This window comes from Cebus imitator, unplaced genomic scaffold (assembly GCF_001604975.1).
Source record: "Cebus imitator isolate Cc_AM_T3 unplaced genomic scaffold, Cebus_imitator-1.0 Scaffold31, whole genome shotgun sequence".
In the NCBI taxonomy this organism is placed as follows: Eukaryota; Metazoa; Chordata; class Mammalia; order Primates; family Cebidae; genus Cebus; species Cebus imitator.
This window is the reverse complement of record NW_016107346.1, coordinates 7471726-7488229: the sequence shown is the minus strand read 5'-3', so window position 1 is coordinate 7488229 and position 16504 is coordinate 7471726. Positions and strand designations below refer to the sequence as shown.

At 43.1% G+C, this 16504-nt stretch overlaps 1 protein-coding gene across 2 annotated transcripts in view; it reads left to right on the top strand.

The window, feature by feature from the left end:
• CDS2 (CDP-diacylglycerol synthase 2) overlaps window positions 1-16504 on the top strand; it is a 78934-nt gene that overhangs the window by 54351 nt on the left and 8079 nt on the right. For both annotated transcript variants that reach the window (XM_017523997.2, XM_017523999.2), the window contains exons 3-12: window positions 878-974; window positions 1993-2090; window positions 4163-4302; window positions 8079-8137; window positions 8745-8827; window positions 11505-11592; window positions 12389-12457; window positions 13313-13465; window positions 15722-15841; window positions 16360-16463. In XM_017523997.2, coding sequence (XP_017379486.1) covers window positions 878-974; window positions 1993-2090; window positions 4163-4302; window positions 8079-8137; window positions 8745-8827; window positions 11505-11592; window positions 12389-12457; window positions 13313-13465; window positions 15722-15841; window positions 16360-16463 — 1011 coding nt within the window. The remainder of the gene's footprint in view (window positions 1-877; window positions 975-1992; window positions 2091-4162; window positions 4303-8078; window positions 8138-8744; window positions 8828-11504; window positions 11593-12388; window positions 12458-13312; window positions 13466-15721; window positions 15842-16359; window positions 16464-16504) is intronic.

Here is a 16504-nt window from a genome sequence, read left to right as displayed (position 1 = left end):
CCACCATGCCCAGCTAATTTTTTGTATTTTTAGTAGAGACGGGGTTTCATCGTGTTGACCAGGATGGTCTCGATCTCTTGACCTCGTGATCCACCCGCCTCGGCCTCCCAAAGTGCTGGGATTACAGGCTTGAGCCACCGCACCCGGCAAGAACTTGGTCCTTCTAACACAGCTTTGTGGGTGGATCAAAAACAAATTATAAGACCCCAAAGCATTATCTAAATGTTCCTGTGTGTGCCTCCAGATGTCCCCTTGGGAGGCTGAATTGTACAGTGATTAAGGGTGTGGACTTTGCAGCCAGATCCCTGGATTCAGATCCTAGCTTTACTATTTGCCAGCTGTTCGACCTGTGCCTCCATTTCCTCATCTGTAAAAGCGAAGTGTGTTGAGGATTGAAGGAGTTAATATATGTAAAGTCCTCATAAAAGTACCTTATGCATATTTGTGGTAGCTGTTATTATCATTGCATAATGTTACTCTTATTCCCATAATTATTCATGGCAGTACAGTTTAGGATCCTGCTGCCAGAAGAAAATGTTTTTTTTCTTCAGCTAGTCAGCTGTAGAAACCATTCAAGTGGATGCAGATGCAGAGGGCACTATATTTCCCTTGGTTTTTTTGTTTGGCTTTTGCCTGATACCTTCTTTAAGATATAAGCTGGGTGTATTTTTCTGGCGAGTCTGGTTGTGGGTGAGGCATTGGTACTAGTGGCCCTGCTCCTGCCAGCATGTGGCTGGTGCTTCCAGCAAGATGAATCTGGAAAGGACTGAGTTCAGGGCCCTCAAATATCAGGAAGATCCATATCCCTTGAGTTTGTGCATTCGTTCTTTCTGGGTTCCTAACTGGTGTTTTCTCCTTCCCCTACTCTCTGACCTAGATGGAAGAACTGGTGGGTGAGAGGCATCCTGACTTTGGCCATGATTGCATTTTTCTTCATCATCATTTACCTGGGACCAATGGTTTTAATGATAATCGTAAGTGCCATTTCACACTATTTTAGTTTTCCCTTCAGTTTTTGCTATAGGCCTGGTTGTCTTAAGTGCCAGGTGTTGGGTTGGTTGTGGGAATTGATGGGGGTCCAGGCTCCTCAAAAAACCTCTGCCATAGAACATCTGTGACTTTTTACTTTTCACTAGCCACCCGGAGGGTCTCTGGGATAGGCAAGTTGTTTATGGTTGATGATGTGTCTTCATTTAAAAAACTGACTTTGTTATTCCAACTGTAAACTTTTACCCTGGCCATGTCTCTGTGTGACTCCTGGTTTTGTTTCTTGTTTTCCTGGGGCCTCCCTCCAGGGCTTAGAGCTTTTATTAAGAAATCCCAGTCCACAGAGCTGCTTTCTCTGTCTTCCCCCTGTCCTGGACAGGGTCAAGTGACCATCAGCTGCATGCGAGCAAAGCAGTTGAGATTTTTCAAGTATTCAAAGTCATCAGGAGAATGGATTGGTTGAGTCCTTGGAGGTTCTAGAATAAACAGTTAATTGAGGGCCAGGCACGGCGGCTCACACCTCTAATTCCAGCACTTTGAGAGGCCAAGGCAGGAGGATTGCATGAGCCCAGGATTTTGAGACCAGCTTGGGAAAGAAGAGGAGACCGCATTTCTACTTAAAAAAAAAATATTTTTAGCTGGATGCAGTGACTCACGTCTGTAATCCTAGCACTTTGGGAGGCTGAGGCAGGTAGATTGCTTAAGCCCAGGAGCTCAAGACCAGCCTGGGCAACATGGTGAAACCCTGTCTTAAAAAAAAGTTAATTGAAACATCAGGTTGTATATTTTATTGTGAGTGGAAAATTGGATCTACTCCCTGTGACGTAGAGGGCTGCATCGCTCTGTGGGATGATGTGAGAGTGGAAGGATGAGGCAAGCAGAACCATTGGAGGCCTGATGTTTTTCTTAAATATAATGGGTTTTCTGGAGGGCTCATGACCTGTTGGTTTCCATTTCCAAAAATCATAAGAATTGGGGTATCATTGGATGTTTTGTGTCCTGCAGGTGATGTGTGTTCAGATTAAGTGTTTCCATGAGATAATCACTATTGGCTACAACGTCTACCACTCTTATGACCTGCCCTGGTTCAGGACCCTCAGCTGGTAAGCTCTCTGGCCCCACAGAGGCCCTTAGAATTTGGATAATGCGCTTTGTGGCAGGTGTTTACAGTGACGGTGGGTATTTCTGTTACTTGCTATAGAAATAAGTGCTGGGGAGGCAGTTACCATGTTAGATCATGCAAAGTTTTATGAAGAAAATAGCCTTTGAGCAACAAGTGAGAAAATGGATAAGTGAAGAGAATGTTAGGAGCAAGAAAAAGGCAGGAGAAAAGGAGATGGAATGATTGCCACAGACTTGCACAGTACCTTTAAGACCTGAGTATTTCATAGGCCAGATTGTGTGGTCAGCCTTGGAGGAATCTTTAATAGTTACCTGGAGTCTGGAAGCTTCCTGAGAAGAAACCAGATGGACTGTATTCTATGACTATGTTTGCCTCGGTATTTGGATTCCTTAAACTCTGCACGATGATCCTGTTTTTCTAGATCAGCATATTTTTCATGCTGTCATATCTCAGCATCCCGCTAGAGCTGTCTGGGAGTTGGTTAGGTTCTGCTGCTGGCTTTGCTTGTTATCCCTGCAACTTGGTTTCCTTGTCTCTAAGACAGATGGTTGAGACTTAGTGGTTTCCAGACTGTGGTGTTGGAGCCCTAGTTCATCAGAAGTATTTTGAGTGCCAGGGTGGGCAGGAGTGAGACTGAATGCATGCGATCTGGGCTCCATTGGGAAAGTTAGCTTTTTCCGTTTCCTAGGAAAGGACTCAGCTTTCTTAAAGCAAAAACAAAAGAAAACCCTGTAGTACATGTGTGAGACCCCTTTCTGATCTGAAACCCTCTGCTTTATTGGCTGTAGTATTCTCAGGTAGTGACTTTAAATACTGAGAAGACTGGGGCAAATGCAGACCTTTTCACCCCACTGTGCAGGAATACAGGGGTTGAGACCACGACTTAGCCGGCTGGAGAGTAGTGGTTTTTGCCCCAGCAACCTGGTCGCGGTCAAGGAAGTCGATATGCTCAGATGTAAGCTGGGCATCCCCTTCCTGAGGTGCTTCCCATCACCCAACAGTACAGGCTGCCTCCCAGCCTCTAAATGGAACTGTGATTGCCACCTGGCTTAAGATGCAGGTCCCTCTTGTGCCTATTCTATAGCTGGAAAGCAGTGTTTTGGATTTTGTTAACATACTTAGGAGGCCTGACTCCTGGCTGTGGTCACTGTCCAAAGAAAGTTTTTTCCATGTAACAGAAAATAAACCCAATATGGGAATTTTTGTATTTCAAAATTATATTAAAAAAAGAATGGGAAAGAAAAGCTCTCCACTTTCTTCTCTATCTCAGGATCCTTGTTGGGGGTTTGCAGTGGTGGCTGCATGGTCTCATACTCAGCAGCACTGTGGAGGCTATAAGGGATGGCTTCTCTTCTCACGGACACCAGTTGAGGAGAGAGGATAAACAAGTGAAGAGTTAGCACTAGCGGATGGTCTGTGTGTCAGAGCCAGGCTTCAGAGAGGGAAATGCATCATTAATTGCTTAGTCAGATAATCACATATTACTTGCTATAGAAATAAATGCAAGGAAGGCAGATATCATGTTAGGTCTTCCAAAGTTTTATGAATAAAATGGGATTTGAGCAAGGAGTGAAAAAAAATGGAGAAGCGAAGAGAATGTCAGGAGCAGGAAAAAGGCAGGAGAACAGCAGACAGGCAGCAAAGCCGGAAGAAACCATTTTGGTAGGAGTGGAGCGGTTCCTGTTGGGAAGAGTAGAAATGAGACTGGGAAGCAGGATGAGGCATGTTTTTGAAGGTGGTATGGTTCAAGGATCCCTCAGTTAGGTATGGGAATGCTACAAAAGGGGCAAAAACAGAGTCTCAAGTTTCAGAGAAATGGAGAGTGAATGAAAGCTGCTACCTGTTTCTAGATAAATTTCTCAAGTGCAGTGTCACCAGAGAGCAGGAAACTGTGGTCCGCCTGTCCCTCTGTGAGCTGTCCTGCGGGGCTAAAGGGCGGGGGGGGGGGAAGGGGACATTCTGCTGCCCTCTGTCCCCTCCTCAGCGATGTCTGACTGTCTTGCTGTAAAGGCAAGGGTGCTCCCTGCAGCAATGACCTGTTTTCATTTACAGGTACTTCCTCCTGTGTGTAAACTATTTCTTCTATGGTGAGACAGTGACAGATTACTTCTTCACCCTGGTCCAGAGAGAAGAGCCTTTGCGGATTCTCAGTAAATACCACCGGTTCATTTCCTTTACTCTCTATCTAATAGGTATGCATTATGTAGTTCACCACTTCTTGTGTCTGTATTGTTTTTGTATATCTGTCAAGTAGGAATTTGGGAATTTCTTGGTTAGTGCACAGTTTTGTGATATTAACTCTGACCATGGAGGGGAGCAGAGCCAATGTTCTATGTTGAGCTGTAGTAGCTCTTTCCCTTTTTTTTTCCCCCTGAGGCAAGGTCTCACTCCGTCACATAGGCTGGAGTGCAGTGGCACAATCTCAACTCACTGTAACCTCTGCCTCCCGAGCTAAAGCAATCCTCCCAGGTCCCAAAGTAGCTGGGACCACAGGTGCACACTACCACGTGCAGCTAATTTTTGTATTTTTAGTAGAGACGGGGTTTCACCATGTTAGCTAGGCTGATCTCGGACTCCTGAGCTTAAGTAATCCGCCTGCCTTGGCCTCCCAAGGAGCCACAATGCCCAGTCTTGTAGCAGCTCTTTTAAGAGAAATGGAGTGTGAAGGGTGGGACTGTAGTGTGTGCCACCTGCCTCTGTGTTTTAGCCACCATTGAAGAATAGCACAGCATGGTTGTGTCCTGACTCTCCTGTTGGCAAAGATTCTGCTGTGGGACTGAAACAAAAATCATCTGAGAACTTACCATCTTTAGGGGAGTCATTTTAGGAGACTACCTTGGGTAACATTGTACCATGGTGGAAATTTTATTGGATTTGGGCTTAAGAAGACTCTGCAACCTCAGTGGGGGCTAGAACCCTAATCTTTCTGAGTCTCAGTTAGCTCTTTTGTAATCTAGAGCTAAAACTGCAGGGTTACTGTGAGGATTAAATCAAATACATTAAAACTTCACAAACATTAAAGCGTTATATTAATATAAACTCAGGTAAGCCTGGGTACTAATTCTAATAATGCTGATAGTTTTTCATAGTTGCCTTCAAAGCTAGTTTTTGAGGTGCATGAAAAATTTGTTCTGACCTCAATGTCAGTCTGACCTATTTTTGATCAGCTTGATAGCAATACTTCTGTGAATGATATCTGTTTATTAAAAATAAAAAATACCTGGCTATCAAAATCTACTTCGAAGGGGTCTGCTGCCATTGAGGATATTCAGAGAGCATGTTGCAGACCCTGAAAGCAGCCTTCCTCAGGGGGAGGTGAGGGTCTGGAACAGTGGCATGCTTATTTCTGGGTAGGACTGCTTTTGAGGGGCTCTGCATATTTATGGATAAAGATTCCTCTCCTTCCTGGAAAAGGGGTCTGCAGACATGTTTTGCTACCACCTAGGTCACTATGAGAGATATAAAAAGGTAGTCTTGACCCTATACCATGTAGATCCATCTTCTCCCAGCCCTATTCTCTAGGACGGGTGTTGGCAAACTTTTTGTTTTGTTTTGTTTTGTTTTGTTTTAAGGGAAAGCAATTTTATTAAGAAAGTAAAGGAATACAAGAATGGCTACCCCATAGGCAGAGCAGCCCCAAGGGCTGCTGGTTACCCATTTTTATGGTTATTTCTTGGTTATATGCTAAATAAGGGGTGAATTATTCATGTCTCCCTTTTTTAGACCATATAGGCCAACTTCCTGATGTTGCCATGGCATTTGTAAACTGCCATGGTACTGGTTGGAGTGTAGCAGTGAGGATGACCAGAGGTCATTCTTACTGCCATCTTGGTTTTGGAGGGGTTTGGCCGGCTTCTTTACTACAAACTGTTTTATCAGCAAGGTCTTGATGACCTGTATCTTGTGCTGACCTCCCATCTCATCCTGTGACTTAGAATGTCTAACCGTCTGGGAATGCAGACCCTGTAAGTCTCAGCCTGATTTTACCCATCTCCTATTCAAAATGGAGTTGCTATAGTTCGAATGCCTCTGACATTTCCTCCCTCACTTTTATAAGAGAACTCTTAATCCTAAAAGTTGCAGAGGGATGAACCATCTTCTATAACTTCTTCAGGCTGAATAGGGGTGATGATAGTCCTGCCCAACTATCAAGATCTCTTGTAGGGGCCGGGCGCGGTGGCTCACGCCTGTCATCCCAGCACTTTGGGAGGCCGAGGCGGGTGGATCACAAGGTCAAGAGATCGAGACCATCCTGGTCAACATGGTGAAACCCCGTCTCTACTAAAAATACAAAAAATCAGCTGGGCATGGTGGCACGTGTAATCCCAGCTACTCAGGAGGCTGAGGCAGGAGAATTGCCTGAACCCAGGAGGCGGAGGCTGCGGTGAGCCGAGATTGTGCCATTGCACTCCAGCCTGGGTAACGAGAGCGAAACTCCATCTCAAAAAAAAAAAAAAAAGAAAAAAAGATCCCTTGTATTCAGGGTTGAGAGGAGCTCAGTCAGAAAGTGTCAGTATGGTGACGGCCATTCACAACTCTGACACAAGGTGATATCTGGAAGATTAATAAGTGTTTAAGAGAACATTGAGTAAGCTTATCCTGCATTCCTACACAGAGTACAACAGTAATATATTCCACAAGAGTAAAGCAAAATAAGCAAAACTATCCCAAGTAAACTAAATAAGAAGGCTTTCCATGAACTAGGCAATTGTCGGAACCAAGCTGATATGGGGTCAGTAGCTGACTGCAATATGTTCCCAGAATTAGAATACTGATTCAAGTTTCTACATCACCAGTCCCTCGTTTCTTCTGAGCTGCAGCCAGAGATCACTGGTTGGTTCACAGGAATAAGTAGTCAGTCTAAATTGCAGAAAAAACCCAAAGTCAGCCAATCAGTGCTGCAGCCTATTTCCTTTGGGTTGGGGGGTCTCCTCAGTATTGTCCCTTTGGGGTTCACCAGAAAGATGTTACCAAAAAGGGGTCCAGACCCAGACCTCAAGAGTGTTCTTGGATCTCATATAAGAAAGAATTTGGGGTGAGTCCATGGAGTAAAGTGAAAGCAAGTCTATTAAAAAAGTAAAGGAATAAAAGAATTGCTACTCTATAGGCACAGCAGCCAGCAAACTTTCATTAAAGTTCCAAACAGTAGATATTTCAGACTTTGGGTACCATAGAGTCTCTCTTGCAATTACAATCATGTGTCGTTTAACGATGGGATACCTTCTGGGAAATGCATTGTAGGGATTTTGTCATCGTGCAAACATCATAGTGTACTTACACAGACCTAGATGGTATAGCCTCCTACACACCTAGGCTATAAGGTGTAGTCTATTTCTCCTACAGTACAAACCTGTGTAGCGTGTTACTTTACCAAATAAATACTGTAGGCATTTATAACACAATAGTAAGTACTTGTGTATCTAGACATAGAAAAGGTACCATATGGTAATTAGTAAATCTTATGGTATTACAGTCTAATGGGTATTATCATCTTAGGGAACCATTTTTGTACATGTGGTCTGTTGTTGACCAGAACCTCGTTGTTCAGAACATGACTGTACTCAGTTCTGCTGAGCTGTAGCTTGAAAGCAGCCATAGACAATATGTAAACAAATGGACTTAACTGTGTTTGAATAAAACTTTATTTTTAAAAACAAGCAGCTGGTTTCACCACTGTTTGCTGGCCCCTGTTCTCGGAATAAAACATTCCTATCTGATGAACTATGTCCTAAGTTTAGTGTGGTCTGCAAGATTATACAATATTGCCTTCCTTTTACTGTTTTGGAGGAGTTATTTTTTCCTTGTGACTGTTTATCTGGATAATGTTTTCCTCCCCTGGGTTTTGACATTGTGCACTGGTTAGCTGCTGGGAATAAATTAGCTAACAACCACTTAATATAGCTCACAGAGGGCTAAGATAAATGCAGAATATAATTCATTTTTCCTTTCTGCTCCCACCTCAAACTAGGATTCTGCATGTTTGTACTGAGTCTGGTCAAGAAGCATTATCGACTGCAGTTCTACATGGTAAGGGAAATTGTGTGTGTGTGTGCATGTGCGCTTGTGTGCGCATGTTAGAACTCTTGATTTAAATGAAGTTTTTCAGGAGCTCAACAGGCCTTTCATGCTTTCTGTGACAAATGAAAACCCTGGAACATGGTCTGATTTGTATACATCTAGAGCATGAAGGAGGAATACCCATTTAGGTTTAATGGCTCTGCAATGACTTAGGCCCAGTCACTGCTACTTAACTTACACCTTAAGCAGCCTCTCTGCTAGGACCCTGAGGTGGGCTCCAGAGAAGGCTCAAGCTGAAGCTTCGGACATTGCCCTCAGATGTCCTGTCTGGTACATCACTTGGTATCGCTTGTTCCCTAAGAACAGCTCCTCTCTGAGTGCTCCAAGTGCTCAGTAGCTACTAAGAAAATGAAAAATACACCCCAAACTAGGGGGAACAAAGTGTTACTCTCAGAAGCCTGATCTTACCTGTTCACTTTCAATAAGTCATATACAAAAGCAGATGTTTTTCCTACCTGTTTCTCAGCAATTTTCTATTTGGTACTGATTGTTTTTTGAAGTTACTTTCAAGGTAAACTAGTAAGTAATGTTTATTTCTATTTCTCTTCTTTTGCAGTTTGGCTGGACCCATGTGACGTTACTTATTGTTGTAACACAGTCACATCTTGTGATCCACAACCTATTTGAAGGAATGATCTGGTGAGTGTTGAGGGGATGGATCTTGCCCTTTATTTTGTGAGTATTTCTCATGTACAATTACCTGTAAGCTAATGGCTCTTACCTTGAGCCACATAAGAATCTTCTGCAGGACTCATTACAACACACATTTTTGAGCCCCACCCCTGAGTTTTTTATTCAGAAGATCTGGAGTAGGGTTTGAGAATTTGAATTTCTAGTACATTCCTGGGTGGTGGTGATATTGCTGGACAGGACCCTCGCCCTAAGAACCACACTGTTCTAGGCTAACAGGTACAGGAATATTTAAAGACTCAAAGACAATGCAACATGTATGGCAATAAATTTGAAAACCTAGAGGAAATATTTATGATTTCCTGGCAAAATGAATACTAAAAGTTATGAAGAAGAAAACATGAGTAGATCAATATCTGTAAAAGGGCTTTGAAAATTATGTAAGATTCCATATCTGAAAAAAGAAACAGGACCAAATGGGTTTATAGCTGAGTTTTTTTTTTTTTTTTTTAATATAGTTGAGTTTTATCTAACCTTTATACCAAAGCTGATGAGGAGAGAGAAGCAGGAATGACAAACCCATTTCTGCTGCAATTATAGATAAATCATTCTAAATGAAATATTAGTAAAAAGAATCTGGCAGTGTGTCAAGGGAATAATATGCAAATACTGAGTAGATTTTATTCCAAAAATGCAGTGGTTTCAATGGGAAGTCTATCAGCATTGATAGAAATCACCAGCCAACTGAAGCAGCTAGATGACCTTAGTGAAATGGTAAAAGGCTGGGTTTGGTGGCTCATGCCTGTAGTCCCAGCACTTTGGGAGGCTGAGGCGGGCAGAGCACAAGGTCAGGAGTTCAAGACCAGCCTGGCCAACATAGTGAAACCCCATTTCTACTAAAATGACAGAAAATTAGCTGGGTGTGGTGGCAGGTGCCTCTAATCCCAGCTACTTAGGAGGCTGAGGCCGGAGAATTGCTTCAACTTAGGAGATGGAAGTTGCAGTGAGCCGAGATTGCGCTACTGCACTCCAGCCTGGGCAACAGTGCGAGACTCTGTCTCAAAAAAAAAAAAAAGTAAAGGTATATGCTAGTGTATATAAGAGATAGGCTCTTAAGTACTGTGGTTAAGATCCCAGATTTGCCTGTTTCAAGATCTCAGAGTTCAGATGCAGTAATGCCCACCTCCTAAAGAGTAAATTATTAAATATTATGTGTAAAGTATTTAGAACTGAGGCCAACTCATATTAGCTTAAGCATTATGGCATTTAAAACAATTATAATGGCCTGTGGAGGCAAGTAACTCCTCTTTCAGCATTTTTTGTTAGGTATTTTGTAAGACTGGCATGTGCTATGTTCTTATCTTTAGGGCCAAACATACCATTTTGTTCTATAGCGAATAATATTAAAATCTTCATAATTAATGGTTTTCAAACTCACCCTTCTAGCACATAGACTCTGTTCTATAATTGTAAATTATACACATTTTAAATATAAATAATATATGTTATATAAATATAAATATAATGATAGTTACAGAACAGAGGCTATGTGCTAGAAGGCTTGATAAAGTCGTGCTGTGGGGACTGGGAGGTGAATGGAGTAAGGAGGATACAGATGCTCATTCCCTTCCTTAATGAACAGGAAGCCAGGAAATGCTACCTGTGGTTGATGGGCTAGGACATTGGATTTATGTATATAGTATTATATTAAACTGTAATCAGGCCAAGTACAGTGGCTCACACCTGTAACCTCAGCACTTTGGGAGACCGAGGTGGGCAGATCATTTGAGGTCAGGAGTTCAAGACCAGCGTGGTCAACACGGCAAAAGCCTGTCTCTACTAAAAATACAAAAAAACAGCTGGGCATACTGGCGCATGCCTGTAATCCCAGCTACTCAAGAGACTGAGGCAGGAGAATTGCTTGAACCTGGGGGGCAGAGGTTGCAGTGAGTCAAGCTTGGGAAAGAGGGAGACTCTCTGTTTCAAAACAAACAAACAAACAAATAAATGAAAAACCCCTGTAATCGAAGAAGTTTTTAAAAAGCATCAGAGAGTGGAGAATGAGGAGAGAGAGAGTGCAAGTGTGGAAACCACCTTCTCTTTCGTAGTGAGGGTGACTGGATCAGCAGGGGAGTGGGCAGACAGGAAATCTAGCTGTGCATGTTGGGGTTTCACTCTCAGTACAGTCCTAGGGAAAGGTAGGGCTCACTACAGCTAGTGATAAACAGCAACAAAAGTCAGTAAATAATGAAATAGACATTAAAGTATATTATTTAGAATTGGGGAGCTAACTACTAGAAAAATAAAAGTTAGAAATGATTAAAAGTGGTTATTTTTGGGAATGGAGATAGGGATGGGGGAAAGAAAACTTTTTTTTCCTTTTACAATTAAATTTCTATTATTGTTTGCATATATTACTTTATCATGAAAAAAGGACAATTGACCTTTTATAGATTGCCACCTCCACTTATTCAGTATTCATTCAGTGAACACTTGAATGTGTACTCTGTGCCAGGTACTAGGTACGACTGTTTCGGTATTTTTTATATTTTTAACTTACTCCTTAATGGGTTACCAGAATTTTATGGGTGATTTTGGTACTGGAAGTTAAGAACAGCACTGTTTTGTGTACTATTGAGGCACTGTCACCTTGGTCGAGTTGATCTTTACTTTGTTTCATTTCTAGGTTCATTGTCCCCATATCTTGTGTGATCTGTAATGACATCATGGCCTATATGTTTGGCTTTTTCTTTGGTCGGACCCCACTCATCAAGGTAGATGGATTACCCTAATGTGAAATAATCACTGTGAGGGGAGGGTGGTGCTCTCAGTGTGAGTAGATCAGCCTGGCAGACAGAAGAAATCTAGCTGTGTGTATTGTGGCCATGTCTTCATGTCATCCTAGAGAAAGGCCAAAGGAAAACACTGACAACTCATTAAAAAAAAGATAATAAAGAAAGTAGGCCAGGCATGGTGGCTTATGCCTGCAATCCTAGCACTTTGTGATGCTGAGCCAGGAGGATTGCTTGAGGCCAGATGTTCAAGACCACCCTGGGGAGCATAGTGAGGCTGTGCCTTTACTAAAATATTTAAAAATTAGCCAGGCATGGTGGTGGCATGCGCCTGTAGTCCCGGCTCCTTGGAAGGCTGAGATGGGAGGATCTCTTGAGCCCAGGAGGTTGAGGCTGCAGGGAGCTGTGATAGTGCCACTACACTCCAGCCTGGGTGATGGGGCAAGATCATTTCTTGAAAAAAGAAGAAAGGAAAATATTTTTACAGATTATATAGACACATTTTTTGGGACTTTGATCTGGATTTGAGTGTAGTCATTTAATTAGTATATAGTTCTCTAATATAAAACTATTTGAATGACTGACTGAAACAGAGAGGGAACCAAAGGGAGGGTTTCAGGAAGGGGACAAGGAAACCATATTCAGGGGAGTTGTAGAAGGTGAGATGGTTAAGAGAATGGGGTTTCATGAAATAAATGTTCTTAACAAGTAATCATTGTTCCCAAAGCTGTAGTTATTGAAACACCCTTTGCTGAGAGTTCTTGCTCTCTGTCCACAGCTCTCCCCGAAGAAGACCTGGGAAGGCTTCATTGGGGGCTTCTTTGCTACTGTGGTGTTTGGCCTTCTGGTAGGTGGTGGCTTCCAGCCGGGTGAGGGAGTGGGTGGATAGAAGCATCACCCCACCTTCTAAGGCCTGTCCAGAGCTGGAGATTGTTTCTGGAGGCCAAGGTTGTCCAACGGCACCCTTGCTCTGAACAGGGCCACTGGCCTCATCAGCCATCCACCAGCTTTGAGGCAGAGTGCTAGCAATTGGAGAGCACCTTCAATGCCCTCTCATGCCCATGCATCAGCAGGTAGCCTTCTTGTCAGGCATTTGATGTTCCAGGGTCAGGATGAGGGCACCCGAGGGAAAGTGAGATACACAGCTTTTCTCCTACATGTGCCTTGCCCAGAGCAGGGTGGGTGATCTTCCTGCCCTTTCCAGAGCACCATTCTCTGCTTTTGACCCTTGGGCCAGTCCCCCTTCTTCAGTGCTGTCTGGCTGCCCCTCGGTGCTCAGTGCCTAGCCGTGCTGCTTTCCAGCCTTGTTCCTCCTGAGGTCTGCCTCTCGCTGTGCCCCTCCCCAACAGCCTCTCTCCAGCTATCACTGAGTTCAGAGATCCTGAGGAAAGTGGTCATAGCTTCCCAAATGGGGAGAATCTTGTTGTAGTTTTTTGTCCCAATCCCTTCAGGTTTTTCTGGATTCTTTCAGGGCCTGGGTGTTTGGGTGCCTATGTATGACCTTGATGGGTCATGAGCCTTTTTTTTTTTTTTTTTTTTTTTGAGATAAAATATATATGGTAAAACACAAACCTCTGAGCACATAGCTTGCAGTTAGCAGGGCACTGGGCACCCTGAGAAACATGGCCTAGCTAGGTGCCTGTGTCTAGGCTGGATGGCTCGAACTTATCTCCTTGCCGGTCTCTCTCTTATTCCTCCTCAGCTGTCCTACGTGATGTCCGGGTACAGATGCTTTGTCTGCCCTGTGGAGTACAACAACGACACCAACAGCTTCACTGTGGACTGTGAGCCCTCAGACCTGTTTCGCTTGCAGGAGTACAACATTCCTGGGGTGATCCAGTCAGTCATTGGCTGGGTATGTGCCACTCACAGGGGGCGAGTGGCCTCTGTGGACAGTAGCTACAAAGAGAGATCTCCCTCCACCACCTGCCCTCCAAAAAAAGCTAGCTTCCCCCTTCCCAAAGCTGTAAGCTCCAGGATGAAGGAGAATTGCTCACGCCAGGTCAGGGTATGGGCAGGTGATACAGCTATATAACTATAGCTTTCCTCCAACAATAGCTATAGCTTTCCCCCAACATCAGATCACGTAGACCAGTGGTTCTTAAAGTTTGTTCTGTGGATCCCTGGAGGGCTCTGGGATGCTTTTAGTTGCAGGGGTATGGCGGGGGCTCTGTGAGGTCACAACTATTTCATAATTAGACTATAACATTATTTGCCTTTTCCAATGTGTTGAGGGTACAAAAGCAGCAGTGGTTAAAACTGCTGGTGCCTTCGTGTGAGTTAAGGCAGTGGGTTCCTCATGCCACACACTCACAGTACAAACGGGCCAGTTCTTCTTATGAATGTCCATGAAATAGTAAAGTTACTAATTTTGTTAAATCTTGACCTTTGCATACACACCTCTTTAATACTCTCTACTGAAATGGGAAGTATGTCTAAAACATTTCTGCTAAGTACTGCAGTACAGTGCTTGCCTTAAGGGAATGCCTCTGTGCAGTTATTTGAGCTGTGAACTGAATTAGCTGCTTTTTTCTAAAAAAGAAAGTAAATTTTACTTGGAAAGAACCAACAAATTATGATTTTTCAGACTTGGGCATTTTTCTTGAAAAGAATGAAGTAATCCTGTCACTTTAAAGAAAATGACTGAGGCTAGGCATGGTGGCTCACACTTGAAATCCCAGCACTTTGGAAGGCTGATCACTTGAGGTTAAGAGTTCCAGACCAGCCTGGGTAACATTGTGAAACCCTGTCTCTACTAAAAATACAAAGAATTAGCTGGGCATGGTGGTGTGTGCCTGTAATCCCAACTACTGAGGAGGTTGAGTTGCTTGAACTCAGGAGGCAGAGGATGTAGTGAGCCGAGATCACACCACTGCACTCCAGCCTGGGTGACAGTGTGAGACTCTGTCTAGAAAAAAAAATGACTGCCAGTAATTGTTACCAAGATAAAATTTGACTTTCAGATGAAAATTAGAATTTTGGAAAGCTTAACCTGCCGCTATGAGCTTGGCAGCTTTCTAATACTTTCTAAAGCCTTTTCTGATGAGGTCTGTGACCTTAAAGCCTTTTCTGATGACGTCTGTGACGATTCTTAACGTGTGTGTGTTTGTGTTTGTGTGTGTGTGTGTGTGTGTGTGTTCACATGAGAAAAAACACATTTGATACTGTATAATGAAATGTGTCTACATTTGAAAGATTTACATAACTCAGTGAACCATTATGTTCTAAATGACCAATGCATTGTGCTATATTGTCATACATAGGTGAAAGTCATTCAAGTATAAGATAGACCAGTGGGTTTTAATGTAAGAGAGAACAAAAGTCCATTGATGGAATTCCAGATCCATACACACCTAATACTCAAGAAATGACTACTTGTCAATCTCTGGTGTAGTGTCAGAGAATACCCAAAACCATCTGAGACTACTACTAAAATACTCCTTTTTCAACTATGTATCTGTGTAAGGCTGTATTTTCTTTATATACTTCTACCAAAACATCATGTTGCAACAAGTTGAATGCAGAATATCTTAATGTTTTCCATTAACTTAGATATTAGAGATTCACAAAAATGGGAAAAATCCACTCCTCTTAATTGATTTAAAAAGCTACATAAATATAATTAGTGTCATTGTTATGAGGTTGGATGTCTTTTTCTGTCTAGGGTTGAGGTTGGGTAATTTATGAAGAAAAGAGGTTTACTTAGCTTGTTTCTGCAGTCTGGGAAGGGCAAGAAGTGTGGTACTGGCTGCTGCCTGGCCTCTGGTTAGGACTTTATGTGCTGCATTGTAACTTGGCAGAGAAGGTCAAAGGTGAAAGTAGACACATGCAAAGAGGCAAAACCAGGGGCTTCATCACTTCATAACAACCCATTCCCTTGGCTACATTCCTGCCAGTGCTAATCTAGTCTCTTCACAGAGAGGACTCACTACCACGAGAAAGGCACCAAGCCATTCATGAGGGATTTGCCCCTGTGACCTAAACACCTGCCACTAGGCGTCACCTCCCAATGAATCCACAGTGGGGATCAAATTTCAACATGAGTTGACAACTCAAACTGTAGCACTGGGCATGTATGCACCTTGACTTTCACTTCATTTACTCTTCTCAGAAAACGGTCCGGATGTACCCCTTCCAGATTCACAGCATCGCCCTCTCTACTTTTGCCTCGCTCATTGGCCCCTTTGGAGGATTCTTTGCAAGTGGATTCAAGCGAGCATTTAAAATCAAAGTAAGAAAACTCTTAGCATTCCTCTCATCTCCCTTCTCATCTGTCTTCTGCCTTTCTCCCCATTTCCTCACGCTTCCAAAATACGAGGCTGTACACCCTGGCAATTAATCTTCTTGACCCTTGCACTGAATTTAGGTGAGTTAAATAAAAATACTTTATTTTCAGGAAAATGCAATAGTTGTTTTTCAGTTTATTTGTTAATATATCTTTCTTCAAAATAACATTTTGGGCTAAGCAGTAGCTCATGTCTATAATCCCAGAACTTTGGGAAGACAAGGTAGGAGGATCACTTGAGACTAGGAGTTAGAAACTAGCCTGGGCGACATAGCAAGACCCCTGTCTTTTGTAATGCAATAAAATTGTGTCCTAACATAACCTGACCATTAGATTTAATACTTCTCACCTTCTGTTGCCCTCTGCTACTCAGGACAGAAGCCAGACATCAGGGTGGGACCATTAGGCTGGGATTGGTCAGTGGCTGAGCCCCAGTTCACCCCTCCTTCCCCTGCCTCTAACAGGACTTTGCCAATACCATTCCTGGCCATGGAGGGATCATGGATCGCTTTGACTGCCAGTATCTGATGGCCACTTTTGTCAATGTATACATCGCCAGTTTTATCAGGTATAGTGCCTTTCCATATGAACCAATTGGTGGATGTTTAA